The following is a 14302-nucleotide window of genomic DNA, read 5'->3' as shown; positions in this document are numbered from 1 at the left end:
TGTTGTTTTAAAGGGTTTGCCTGGAAGTCAAACGAGTCAAACTGGTTCAAATCTTTAAACAACCTCCAAATAGCGAGCGGGAGTCGGGTCGCTGCCTTCCAGCCCGACCACTGAGGAGAAAAGCTCCAGCAGTGAAACCACCAAACGGATGCTCCAACCTTCAACGGAGCGCATATGTGGAAAAAAGACGACGTTTTCCAGAGCTGTAAACTGTTTTCACGCTCACTTCCTTGTACTTCTGGAACAGGGAGGTTTTCCATTAGCCCACATTTTGTTTCATGGAAAGACGCCAGTTCAATAGTTATTCATAGCAAAGTACCCAGGATGTAAACCCAGTGCACTCTGGGAAATCCACTCATTTTTGCATCTTTGCATCCGAGCTCAAGTGATGTTTTTGGAGCAGATGTTACAGTTATGAAAATGATTATCTGGAGGAGTGCATCCAATGACGCGTTCTCCATAAGTCCTTCTATATTTCAGCAATTCCACCGTACACTTTTTCCCATTCCCGCTGTGTTGGCGAATCTGTCTTGTGATTGTTTTCTTGCCTGCGGCGAAGGAACATTTTGACTAAATATCTGTCTTTTTTTCTGATACATTGCCCAGATGTAGGCATGTCTTTGGCATGTTGTAGCCCAGGACCTGGGTTACAATCTGGTGAATATTCTTCCAAACTTTGGGGCACGACCATAACATTTGGGACTGATCTACGTTTATGTCTCCACATTTCCTCCAACATGTCTGTGGCACCAAAGTGTGCTTGTTTGGGATTTTTGGTGTTATAAAAAATCTAATTGTGTTTTTCCAACAATGCAGTCTCCATGTCGGTGATAAAGTGGCCGTATTCTGTGTTTGTCAGTCATCATCTGATCATTTAAATTCAGTTCCCGTTCCTTTTGATATAGGTGGTGTTGTTCCTTTTTTTCCATAAGATTTTTATATGTTGATATATTTCTGGGTTTCTAGAAATGTAAGTGTCAACAATAGTTCTAATTATTCCATCTTGGTAATATTTTCTCATTTCCTAGTCAATGTAATCTTTTATCTGTAAAACCTGAAGTGGTCATGGTTAGTCAAGTTAAATTTCTGTTTCAAAGTTCCAAAGTGGGGGAAATTTCCATTGTGTATCAATGTGCACATCGCTGTCATGCCTGTTCGGTTCCATTCTATAATTGTTCTGTCAGGAGAACCTGGAATGAAGTCATAAGTTATCCACTGCAGAGTCCTCAGCTCTTTCTCTAGTTTGTGTTTTCGCTTCAAGGCTTCTGGTCAATAAAACATGAGTTTTCCTGTTTCTATTTCCATATAAACGTGGTTCATATCTCCACAGGTGGGTTAATAATAATTTATGAACTTATTTTCAATCTCTTTGGGGTCATTTTTGTACTGCTTTGTATCTGGGTCTACCATCTTGTGTATTGTTTGATCCATCGCTGTTTTCTTTTGATAATTATTCACTTGCTCGTGGACCTGCTTCAGTATTAGATTGTTTTAAAAATCAGCATGACTCGTATTTTTGTACATCTCATTGAGTTTGCTAGCATGGCCAACAGTTGGGACTGGTTGAAGGTTTCAGACTGAAAATGTTGTCTACTTCTATAATAATAATAATAATACATTTGATTTAAAAGCGCCTTTCAAGGCTCTCGAGGTCACTTCACAGATAGAACAATAAAACAAATAGAACGCAGTAAAGGAAACAAGATCCAAACTATTGGTCAAAGGGGCCTATCCGGTTTCACTTCCTGAACATTTTCTAGTTATTATTTTCTCACATGAACAGGATTTCATTCAGAATTATTTAGAAAAAACAGTTTTGATTCCGTTGTCTGCTTAGACACAGGAGCTTCTGTTGGGAAATGTGAGAAACTAGAGAAGACCTTCAGCGATTTCCCCGCGGCTTGCAGAGGACGACGGTGGGATGCGGCGGTGAACAAACGGCAGATATCCATGTTCCTTTGTTGGCTCTGTCACCTGATGACAAATGTTTTCATGAATGCTGACGGTGACTTTCATTCGTGCAGGGAGGATCCGTGTCCTGGCTGTTCTGTGGAGAGCTTTCTCTTCTGCAGGTATATTCAGTGGAAATACGAGCCAGCAGCAACAATATTTACACTGGTGCTGAATCAGGGAGATCATCTCTGCTGCCCTGCAGGGAGTGTTGCCACAACAGAGCTGCTGCTGCCGTTCACAGGATGTGCCGGCTCGCCCCACGCCGTCCTCCACCTCCAGCTCCTCCACTTCAGGCTGACTGAGGCCAGACTTTCTTCTCTGGATTCTTTTAAAAAGTGCAGGACTTTTCTAGCAGCATCCTTAACGTTTTCAGTTTGAGGTATTTTCTGACCTCTTAACCTCTGAGGCCTCCTCTTTTCATAGCCTCCTCATGTGTTTGTTTGCTGAATCAACGTGAAGACAGAGGTCAAACAAGAGAAGGGGTTCCCTTTCCTGGTAGACTGTGGGTACGGAGGCAAGCCTCCAGGTCTGAGGAGTGACGCCGAGCTCAGCCGGAAGCAAACCCTCAACCTCCTTCTGGCAGGGAGTCGGACGGCTCTGTAAAAGAATCCCCAGATTTTGGTTTGCTTTTCTGTTACAAATGATATGATTTTCATTTGTCATTTGAATATTTTTGGTCTCATATTAAAACTTTTGTTTGTGGTTTCTGTGTGAGGTTTAACCCCAACAAAACGCTCCAGGAAAATGCCAGAAAGTTTGACTCCGCCCACACCAGATGACATCATGGCAGGTGCACAAAGTTTTCATGACTTTTTCGGCAGACAATGATGAACTCCTCTTACAGGGTGGTGGGAATAGCACCTTAGTGCATTTTCACACACTGATGTTGCTGCCATGTGACCTGCCATGCGACCTGTCATGTGACCTGCCATGTGACCTGCCCTTAGAAACTGGAAAGGACCCTTTTCCTCGATGGCCACCAGGCTGCAAAGGTCGGAACTGTCACCTCACATCAACAGTGAAGTGAGTCCTGTCTGCCTCGGCTGTGTGCAACAGCATGTTCTCCCTTAGCGGTTCCTCAGGAGAACCTCGGTTCCTCCGCTCTTTTAAAGAGCGATGCTGTCTGTAGTCATCCTCCGGCCTTCGTCCCTCACTGGTAAACCTGAAGCTTTCCTAGCGAGGTGTAGTGCTTAATGACTGGATAACCTTTCTAATGGATGTCGAGTAAACATGCTGCTCCAGAGCGACGGAAGGCCCCGCCCCCGGCACTCTTTGCCCATGCAAATGGTGGCCACAGATTTCCCGGGTGTGGTCAGGCTGGAGAGCCGCTGGGTGATGAGGAAGCACTGAAATTTGTTACAGAACAAATATGGCCTCCACTGAGTGACCGTCATTTGAATCCTGATTTGATTGCCAATGTAAAGTACACACTCGGTCCCTTTTTGTCTCCCCTAAACAAATGAGCGTCCGACGTGATGCGGGGGTGAAAGTGCGGCCACATGGACGCCGCCTGTGCACGGCTTTGTGTTTGTTTGAACCAGGGTGTGGAATTTGGTTTTTAATTTTCATAAACCTTTCCTATTTTAACAGCCTCCATCCATCTGGACAGGAGCGTGTCAGCGACCGCCCCGGCCAATCAAATAAAGCCGCCAGGAATCCAGACAAAAGAGGCGTAAACATGCATGGTGACAGACCTTTTGCCCTTTTTTAAAGCATGTTCAGCTGAATCTCTGAGCACGTAAACAGCAGGTTGGCCTCATCTGTAAATATCTTCGCTTTCCCTCGGCGAGCTGTCACCTTGACGTCGTGACCGACTGGAAGCTCTCAGCAGAACAGGCAGAACAGGAAGTGATGACTGAAAATATTCAACTCCTCAAGACGGGGATCACTGCGGTGGCGTTTACCTAAGAATTATGAAAACCTCTTGTTGAACAAAGGTCCAAATATCAGCTCATCTCCCCAGAACTCAGGAAGGAACGGGTTGGACTCCAGGGCTCGTGCTGAATGTCTGGGGCTGAGCTCTGGTTCTCCTCTTGATGCTGCACACAAACCTCTTCCCTCTTGATGGGAACTGTTTGAGTCTGGGTGCTGCTTTGCGTTTCTGGAACCTGAAACCATCGTTTCATGAAACGTTTCATCTGTTTCCGTCCGTCCGTCTTTGCAGCTGTAAACACCTAAACTCTGCACAGCTGGAGGTTTTCCGGGTTCTCCTTCAACCCTGGAGCTCCGATTTCTGACAGGCTGAGCGCTGCCATCAACTCCCTCTGACTGTTTATTTTTGATAATGATTCTATAACAGTGGGCCTCACATTATATGGATAAATTATAAGCAAATGGTTTAGAGCCAAGAGTTGATGTGCTGCTTCGAGTTCTTAGAGCCGGGGGGGCGAACACGCGGCTCTTGAGCCACATGCGGATCTCGGCCAATAAGTATGCAGCTCTTTGTGTCTCATCGTATTGTGGCGCCCTGGGGGTTAGCCCCGCCTTCAGCTCCTAAGGCTCATGGGTAGTGGGGAATCTTGGGTGTAAAGTTCCTCACCATGAGTGAGGGGGCTGTGAGCAGAAGTCACCTCCATGCTGTTTGTCTGTTTGTGTGGTGTCCACATAAATGGGCATTGATGCTGTAAAGGATATTTTGCTTCTCTGCCTACTTCTTCCTTTCTGACACTGTCCGGGGTCGTGTGGCGTTTGGGGCACAGACAGCTCTCCAATGCAGCCAGTTACACAGCCGCTCGGCTTGTTTCCCCGCTACAGTGACGCACCAGATGGATCGTTACGATATTATCTATATACTGTGCCTCATTTCATAGTTTTTCCCTCTTAAACCTCACTCACATCCATCAGAGGGTATTCAAATAAATAATCATAAAAGTCATTTAGCAGTGTGTGTGTTTTGATGCTGCTCCAGACACATAAGTGACCGCCACTCGTTTGGGGGGGGGGTTACGCCCAATGCCGGAAAAAATAACTAAACATTTGATGTGCTGCAGACTGTTACCCTCATGGTCAAAATGGCTTAATTCAGAGTATAAACATAAACACAGGACGTTTCTGGAAGAACGGGAAGATTCTTACTTTTTACTAAACAGAATGACGTCACTATGTTTATCATTATGAGCTTTTGGAAGCAGAAACATTGTTCATGGCAGAAAAGAACAAAACGTATCCTGGAGAAAATGAAAAACTCTTCCTGATCTGACAGAAATTGTCTCCTTTATGAACAAGTTGACGCTTTTCAAAGTGCACATTCAAACGGCCATCATCCCACTTTCCTTCTTTGAGGAGCTCACAGCAGAAAGCTGCGATCCAAATGATTAAGCAGAACGTGACGCTGCTGCTGGACGGAACTTGACTTTGTGGTTTGAGGACCTGCAGCAGAAACGACCACAGATCGAGAGAACCGGAGATGATTGAGCTGAAATCTCTTTGTTACGTTTTGGAGAACAGAGAAATCCCCGTCTGTAAAAGAGCTGCTCTAAGCTGCTGTGATGTTCTCCTCATATGTCTGCCAGTCCCTGTTTATCACCCTGGAACACGTGAAATCAAGGTGAGAATATTGAATATTTTGAATATTCCATCAGTTTTTCATGCAAAAAGTCAATCATTATTTTAAAAACCAATAAAAAAGCTATAAAAAAAACATTCTTACTGAAGATTAAAATTAAATGTATGCTACACACATCTGAAATGTAATGTATTTAATGTAATGTATTTAATCCAGAAGGATGCTCTGTCCAGATGTTTGTGTATTTGTTGTTGTGTATTTAACCCTTGTGCTTTACCCCCCCCCCCCTTCCATGGACGTGTTCTCCCTACCATGACAAAGGTGGATAAAGGTGGAAAGATTTCATGTAATCCATGGACACCAGTGAAGATCACAAATCATTGAAGAAAAAAGGTTCAGAGCACTGTCTAGTGGGTCTAGATGACCCACCTCCCAATGGTAAAGTGTCTAGGATAGCACAAGGGTTACAAGAGGAATAGTGATGAGTTATGAAGAATTACCAGTTAAATACTGTTGGATGAAAAGTGAAATATTTATCATCGTAAATCTGACTTCAGAGGAGTCAGAGCATCACCAGCATCAACCTCACCGCCTGTCGCTGAGAAGTAGTGTGTGTCAGAGAGAGGCAGAGAAAAGAGTGAGATAGAGAGAGAGAGTGTGTGTGGAGGGGGTATCTGACCTCCAGGGTTAACTGTGTTAACTCTGGCTAGGCTGCATTGATGTGTGTATTGAGGGTGGACACTTTCCTTGAAATAAACACAAGTACAATACTTGCTGCTGTGTTGTCGGGAGAGGAGTGTGTTATGGAAAATGATACAGCTTTACTTGCGTGTTTGTGTGTGGACGTCTTGGCAGGTCAGTGTGTGGTGTGGCTCTTTGACCCTCACAGTGAATAAATTCGGCTCTTGGTGTCAAACTTGTTCGCCCCCCCCGTCTTAGACTCTGCAGACAAATGGGAGGATGGCCGGTCCATCAAACGTGGACCTGCGGATCTCCCTGCAGGGTAAACACGCCGTCTGGAAGTTCAGTTGACAAACCCTGAAGGTTTGTTCGGCGCAGAAGTGTTGGATATCAATGCGAGGCCAGCCGCTACACCACGAGCACGCGAGGAACTCCCGCCGCCACTAACTGCCCGCTTGCAGCACATCGACTTTATTTCGGCAGTAAAGCTGTCGACTCGCCGTAAACAGAGCGGCGGCAGCACTTTCTCCTCCACCTGCACTGTCTCACAGAGCTGTCGGGGGGCAGCAGGGCGGCCCTCGGTGCCGTTCGCTGATGTTTCAGGTATAGACGTGATGTTTACTGGAGAATGCTGAGCGTCGTCTGATTGGTACACGGTGACCCCAAACGCTTCACTTTTTTTATTAATCTTTGTTACATGTAAACAAAATACAAACCACAACAACAATCAAACACAAGGGTCAATTCTAGGTGCTTCTTGAGTCTATTTGTTGTAAAGTGTTTCGGTGTAATGGTGCCTCTTGCAGTCTCAGCCTGTATGTTATTGTTTCCGTTGAATAGAAGTGGTTCATTGTTAAAGTCCAGTGCTCCTTTGATGGGATCGACATAGTGCTTCAGTTCCTGGTCAATGTTTTTTTAGCGGCTAGTGACAGAACTTTAGATAAGGATTTGTCACTTTGGTGGACAGTTTCCTGAGAACATGTCCAAATAAAACAGTTCTGGTTCCAGAGGAATTGTACATCCCAGCACTTTGCCTGTTATTTCACACACCATCTCCTTAAATCCTGTTACATTCTGACATTTCCAAAATACATGAGAATGGTCTACATTTACTTCTCCACATCCACACCAACAGCTCTGATTTCTTTTTAACTGTTTGTTCTTCAGTTTCGGTGTTATGAAAATCCTTATAAGGTTCTTCAGGCAAACTCTCTCCATGTTCGTGATCCAGTGGGGGTATGTTGGTGTCTCCACATGTCCAACCAATCCTGCTCAGTTATCTTTATGTTTTATTCTTTTTCCCAGTTACATTTTACTTTTAAAGTTGTGTTTTTGTCGTACTCCATTAGAGACTTATATAGTGTACTGATCACTTTAGTATTGCCGTCTTTATATGCCTTTATTATTGTTTAAATGATCTCATCCTCATCCCCAGAAGAGCCACTTTGTATTTTAGTTTTATAATAGTTTCTCATTTGTAAGTGTCTAAAAAAAAAATCCCAATTTTCAAGCTGAAATTCTCAAAACTCTCCAGCTGTCCATCCTTCTTTTCTAATAAGCACCATGCTGTAATTTCTTTTGTAGTCCAATATTTAGAAGTTGGGTCATATTCTGCTGGTTTAAATTGCCCATCATATGCTACCATTTTAGTTTTTTTGCACTATTTAAGATTTTGTATTTTTGCAGTAATTTGAACCATATATTTAGTGTATGATTTGTTTTGGGATCTAGATGCATTTTCTTTGTTTCATATAGTTTTTATCTCCAATAATGTATTGAATGGGTTCTTGTAAAGTTTTATATTCTATATTTTTCGGTATACTGGGGATTACAGCAGCAGTATCAGTATCATAGTTGTGAGGCGATCCTGTATTCTCTCAGCTTTGGAAGTGCCATACCTCCTTTATTCTATGGAAGCTGGAGGGTGCCGTGTTTAATTCTGGATCTTTTCTTGTCACGTATGAATCTGGTTATTGTTTTGTCCCACGTTGTAAATTGCGTGTTACAGACCTGTGTTGGTAGAGCTTGAAAGAGAAATAGAAACCGGGGCAAAATGTTCATTTTTACTATTTCAATTCTAGAGCTGAGATCTCGTGGAAATGTTGACCATTTTTCAATGTCTTTTTGGATCTTTTCATGTAGGAATAAATAATTTTTACTGTTTATATTTTGAAAATCTAATGTTATTTCCACGCCTAAATATTTAATATTTTTCATATTCCAGTTGAATTTAAAGTTGTTTCAAATACATTTAAAATTTGAGTTTTGAGAATATTTATTTTATATCCTGATAAATGTTCAAATGTTTGCAATATATCCATAAAATGAGGAATTGATGTTTCTGGTTGTTCAAGGTAAGCTATTAAATCATCACCATAAATCCTATTCTATGTTCAACTCCATTCAGTGAAACTCCTTTAATTTCAGGTTTTTCTCGAATTGCCAGAAGCTCAATAAAAAGAGCAAACAGAGTCGGGGAGAGTCTGCAACCCTGCCTGGTGGATCTTTCCACCAAACGCTTCACTTTTAGCACGGCTGTCTGGGGTTTTGGGTGGACTTTGACGCAGCGTTGAGCTCGGTTTTTGTCGGTTTTGGAGGCCGCTAAAACGCTGATGAGTTTCTGAACACGCAAAAACAAGGATTATCATTTATGGGCCTCCCCTTTGCATATTTCTGGTTAGTAGAGGGAAGGTTGTGGAGAGCGTACCCTTCTGTTCGTAAAACGGTCCTGAAGCAGTCCGACAGGCTCCTGTAGCTGCTGGGGTCAGCGCCTCCTCTCTGGATCTGAAACCTGCAACAACAAAAGTGTTTGGGTTGAGTTTGCTCTCATTACTGAGAGTTCCTCAGAGCACTCCGACATGTTTGACTGTGCAGAAGTTGGATGTGATCATTAATGAGCTCATTTCCTTCTTCATGTCGGCCCTCTCCCTTTCATCCGGCCTCGTGCTCTGAAAAGATGAGGGGCTCCTCACACCAGGTCCCCCCAGCACACGGGAGAACTCAAACATTTATTTAACCCAACCGATCCAATTAGCCGCCCGACACCCCGAGACGGAGCTGCCGGCAGAACGGCTATTGGGTTACATGGAAATCCTTCGTGTGCTGCGGCTACTCCAGGAGTTTAGGTTGTGAGGCAAACAAGCAGGTAGCCGACCGATGAAAGTTTTACATGAAAGTCTCCGAAATGAACTGTTTTGTCAGGGATAAAAACGATTTGAATGTGTTTACGTGTCTGTGATAACTTAAAGACCCACTCTGGTGTTTTTTACGTGTTCTTGTAGCATTTTTCTGACGATGGAGGACCTGGATAAAGAAATTCAGATTAAAATGCATTTCTGAGGATTTCTTTCTGATCATCCACCGTCAGACCAACAGATCCATGAACGTCTCTGTTTTCCTGGTCTGAGCTGGAATCTGGATCAGAACTGAACAGATGGATAGACCTGATGTTGCTGCCATTGTTGATGCAGCACTAATGTTAGGTTGGGGGTGTGAGGGGCAGTAAGCGAGTGGGAGAGAGGGTAAACAAAGGGGAATATCTAACGAACTCCTGCAGCTCTGCAGAAACTATGTCCTAGAAAACAAAACCCATTTTTGGATGCATCATGGTTGGTAAAAGGCCACTGAGAACGCTTTGAAAACAGATCAGAAGGTGATTAGAGCGGGACTTTAAAGGTTTGAAAAACTCTCTAACAAACAGCAAGTCTGAGTGTGGATAAGAAACAAGTCCAGAAGGTTAGAAGTAATGAGTCGGAGTCTCTTCTCATGTGGCTTCAAATGCCAGGTCAGCGGGTCAGCAGCAAGTCGTCCATACGGGTGCCTGATGGGGCCATAAAGACTCCTGAGGTTTCAGTAGAAGGAACTTTAGTGGGGTGAGTGGCCTTTCATATCACTAACAGATTAACATCTTAGAGGGGTGTCCCTCCAATCCCATTTGGTGGATTCCCAAATAGCTTGTAACTGGTTCTTGAAAACCAGTTAAAACAGCGTAATAAAGAGATGTCTGACACCATATTAAAGAGCTGAAGAAAAGAAGGACTCAGAGGATGCTGATGGCAGCCCCGGTGGACGGAGGCCAAAGACCAGGAAGATTTAAGACCGCTGGGGCTTGTAAACAAATTCAAATCAGGCTTCGTTAGAGTCATGCGATGGCAGAGTCCACGATGGACGGCCCCCTGTCCCCGGACTGCTCCCGCCTCTTTGACTCTCACTCCTTCAACTCCAACCGGCCGAGAAAGTGTCGTGGGTAAGGCCGCAGTCCGGTTCAGCCCCCTGACTCTGCTCGTGACCCTGAGGTCAGCTCATTTCCTCGTGGCCCTTTCCGACCCTGCCATAAAAGCCAGGACCAAACAGAAAGGCCCAGCGAGTGGGGTACAACAAGAGGACTGGGAGAAATGCTTCCAAGTGGAGGAGGAGGCGTCCGGCCTCTGCAGAGACTCTGCTCATGTGGGTTTCCAAAGGAAAAAGAGGAGAGAAACCTCAGAGCTACAGGGGTTTCTGACAGCTTAACCCGGCACAAAACTGCAGTTTCTCTTCAGAAACCCTCAGTGGATAAAAAGAAATAAGACTTTTGGAAGGAAGGGGGCAGCAGGTAATCCTGACTTTCTTCTGGAACGCCTTGGCGCCTGCCATGCGGATCATAAACCAAAGCCCGAGGACTGAAGCAGAACCCTGGGGCGCCTTTAAAGTCCAGTTTGGAGCATCAGTGAAAACAACTGTGGACCCCAAATGTGTGGGATCATCTAAACTGTTGACAGAAACCTGGACCTCCCCCCTCCATCATTGCAATCTCTCTCCATTTTGAGTTTAACAGGCCCAGAGCTGCCAGGGTGAAGGCGAGGCCAGGTTGATGCTTCAGCGAACAGGACGGGCACTCTGGAGTAAATGATCCTCAGGACCCCGTCCATCTGACCTCAGACACCCATAAAAATACAAATGCTCAGCTCCACTGAGGAGTCAAAAAGCTAAATGAGGGCAGTATGCCAGGTCCAAACTCTACTCCTCACATTTTATGGAAGGCAGGCCATGTTTTTGTGGCTGTAATGGGTTCAAACTCCTCACCAAAAGGTGAAGCTATCAGTACCAAGGAGGTAGAGCTTGTTAGTTGTGCTGGAAAGGCTGGGTTTTAAATAATGCACAGACCTTCCAAAGGGCGGGTCAAGCCTTTCAGACAAGCTTTTAAAATGTAGAATATTCATTAAATGTGTGGAATTCCCTCATTAAGCTTCAAAGTCAGGACATTTGGATGATGAATTCTGTGCAAAAGTCAATGTTCTTCAGTCCTGTTCGTCTCTGAAGAAATACCAAGCTCTACGGTGACACAGACCACAGCTTGATTTGTTCATGAATGTAATGATTTAAGTCTGGGAATTTAGATTCTTTATTACAGAGACAGCTACATACGGAAATATGCAAAAACTGTTGAAGCACAGCAAATGACTGCATGACAAGAAATAAGAGGTGGGCAGTTTTTGCTTCTGGATTAAATGAATAATAGTATCCAACAGGAAGCAGGAAATCTATATTTTACAGCCAGACTGTTAATTTTAATGAGCGGGATCATAAAGATGGTGAAAGTCCAGAGCATTGGTACATGAAGCTAAGACCACTTTCTGGTCTAACTGATCCAACATGGCAAACTCTCCTCATCACGACTTTATAGAAATGAAATCGCTGCTTTTAATAAATACCACACAAGAAAACATGATTCATCCACAAAGAATGAACCTGTGTTTACCGACATGACATGATAAATAGGAAGCATGACATTTGACTGTAAACCATGACAGTTTCAGAAGACAAACAAATAAAAGATGGCAAAACGGGAAACAACACAAAATGACGACAAAGAGGAAGAGCCATAAGGAAGCTGGTATGGGGGAACGTCAGGAACATTAGAGAACACACTTAAAAGTAGATTCACTTTTTGTTCTGGACTGGATTGCATTAAAGAGGTAGTTTTATAGAACAATGTCCTTCCGTCTAACTTTTCTTCCCATGATGCCTCCTTATTGTAGCTGGCACGCTGCCCTCCTCTCATTGGCTAACCATCCAACAGTAAATGAAGGAAGAAGGGTTCGTGGGCGTGTAGAATGAAGAGCTCAGCCCTTTCACACCAGACCAGAAACGCCTACAAGACACGCTCTCTGACCGACCATTACTCTTCAATCATTCTCCTGATCCACATGAATCAGCTAATCTATGTTGATCACGTAAAGTGATGCATATCAACGCAAAGCTGATTTAGTCCAGAATCCGCTGGAACGATGTGAATCGCATAAATGGTTGAAGATTTACGGCAGTCCAAAGCAGGTCAACACTGGAGCTAACGTTCCAGTGTTAAAGGGTCAAAGTGTGTCATTTTCCATGGTCCATTTTGAGAGGTGACCTGTCCAGGATAACCCCGCCTTCACCCAAAGGCAGCTGGAATAGGCTCCAGGAACCCTGAGACCCCAACAGGTGTTTCAGTGGATGGATGGTTGGATGGATGGATGATGATGAATGGCTGCATGGATGAATGGATGAATGGTTGGGTGGATGGATAATTCATGAATGGATGCATGGGTGATGCATGGTTGGATATTGGATGGATGGATGGATGAATGGTTGGATGGATGGTTGGATGATGAATGGATGGATGGGAGGTGCATGGATGGATGATGGACTGATGGATGGATGAATGGTTGGATGAATGGATGGATGGATGATGCATGGATGAATGATGGATGAATGGATGGTTGGATGAATGGATGGATGGTTGGATGGATGATGCATGGATGGATTGATGGACAGATGATGCATGGATGCATGGTTGGATGGATGAATGGTTGGATGAATGCATGGTTGGATGAATGGATGGATGGATGGATGGATGATGCATGGATGGATTGGTGTTGGATGGATGGATCCATGGTTGGATGGATGAATGGTTGGGTGGATGAATGGTTGGATGAATGCATGGATGGATGAATGGTTGGATGAATGGATGAATGCATGGATGATGCATGGATGGATGGATGGATGATGGATGGATGATGCATGGATGGATTGGTGTTGGATGGATGGATCCATGGTTGGGTGGATGAAGGGTTGGGTGGATGAATGGTTGGATGGATGAATGGTTGGATGAATGCATGGATGGATGGATGGATTGGTGGTGGATGGATGGATGGATGAATGGATGGATGGATGGATGAATGCATGGATGATGCATGGATGGATGGATGGATGGATGATGCATGGATGGATTGGTGTTGGATGGATGGATCCATGGTTGGATGGATGAATGGTTGGGTGGATGAATGGTTGGATGAATGCATGGATGGATGAATGGTTGGATGAATGGATGAATGCATGGATGATGCATGGATGGATGGATGGATGATGGATGGATGATGCATGGATGGATTGGTGTTGGATGGATGGATCCATGGTTGGATGGATGAATAGTTGGGTGGATGAATGGTTGGATGAATGCATCGATGATGCATGGATGGATGGATGGATTGGTGTTGGATGGATGGATCCATGGTTGGATGGATGAATGGTTGGGTGGATGAATGGATGGATGGGAGGTGCATGGATGGTTGGATGGATGGATGGATGATGCATGGATGGATGGATGGATGATGGATGGATGGATGGATTGGTGTTGGATGGATGGATCCATGGTTGGATGGATGAATAGTTGGGTGGATGAATGGTTGGATGAATGGTTGGATGAATGGATGAATGCATGGATGATGCATGGATGGATGGATGGATTGGTGGTGGATGGATGGATGAATGGTTGGATGGATGGATGGGGGGGGTGCAGGAAGAGCGGGGTCTACAGTCCCTGGTGTTCTTCTGACATGGATAAACCCAAAGCCTCAGGTTTCCTATAAAGTGAAGTTGGGACCAGTTTGAGTCCAGATGTCCGTCCTGAGACCACAGCCGTCCTGACATGGGATCAGGCCGTCACCAGAGAAGAGCTGCATAAACAGCATGAGGAGCGTCCTGCCAGAGCATTTTGGAGACTCAGATGTTTTCAGCATTACCATCGGGTTGATTGACAGGCCATTCAATAGTTCACTAAGCCATTAATGCGGCTGTGAATGAATGACACGGAAAAACGAAGGCGCTTACCGACAGTTCTACTTAGTGGTTGCATAACAGAAGGGT

At 44.5% G+C, this 14302-nt stretch overlaps 1 protein-coding gene across 1 annotated transcript in view; it reads right to left on the bottom strand.

Moving 5' to 3' along the window:
• slc25a21 (solute carrier family 25 member 21) overlaps positions 1-14302 on the bottom strand; it is a 76679-nt gene that overhangs the window by 8999 nt on the left and 53378 nt on the right. The window contains exon 4 of the mRNA XM_023951433.1: positions 8847-8930. Coding sequence (XP_023807201.1) covers positions 8847-8930 — 84 coding nt within the window. The remainder of the gene's footprint in view (positions 1-8846; positions 8931-14302) is intronic.

This window comes from Oryzias latipes, chromosome 22 (genome assembly GCF_002234675.1).
Source record: "Oryzias latipes chromosome 22, ASM223467v1".
Taxonomy (NCBI): Eukaryota; Metazoa; Chordata; class Actinopteri; order Beloniformes; family Adrianichthyidae; genus Oryzias; species Oryzias latipes.
The sequence above is the reverse complement of the archived record's forward strand: the minus strand, read 5'-3'. Positions and strand labels throughout refer to the sequence as shown.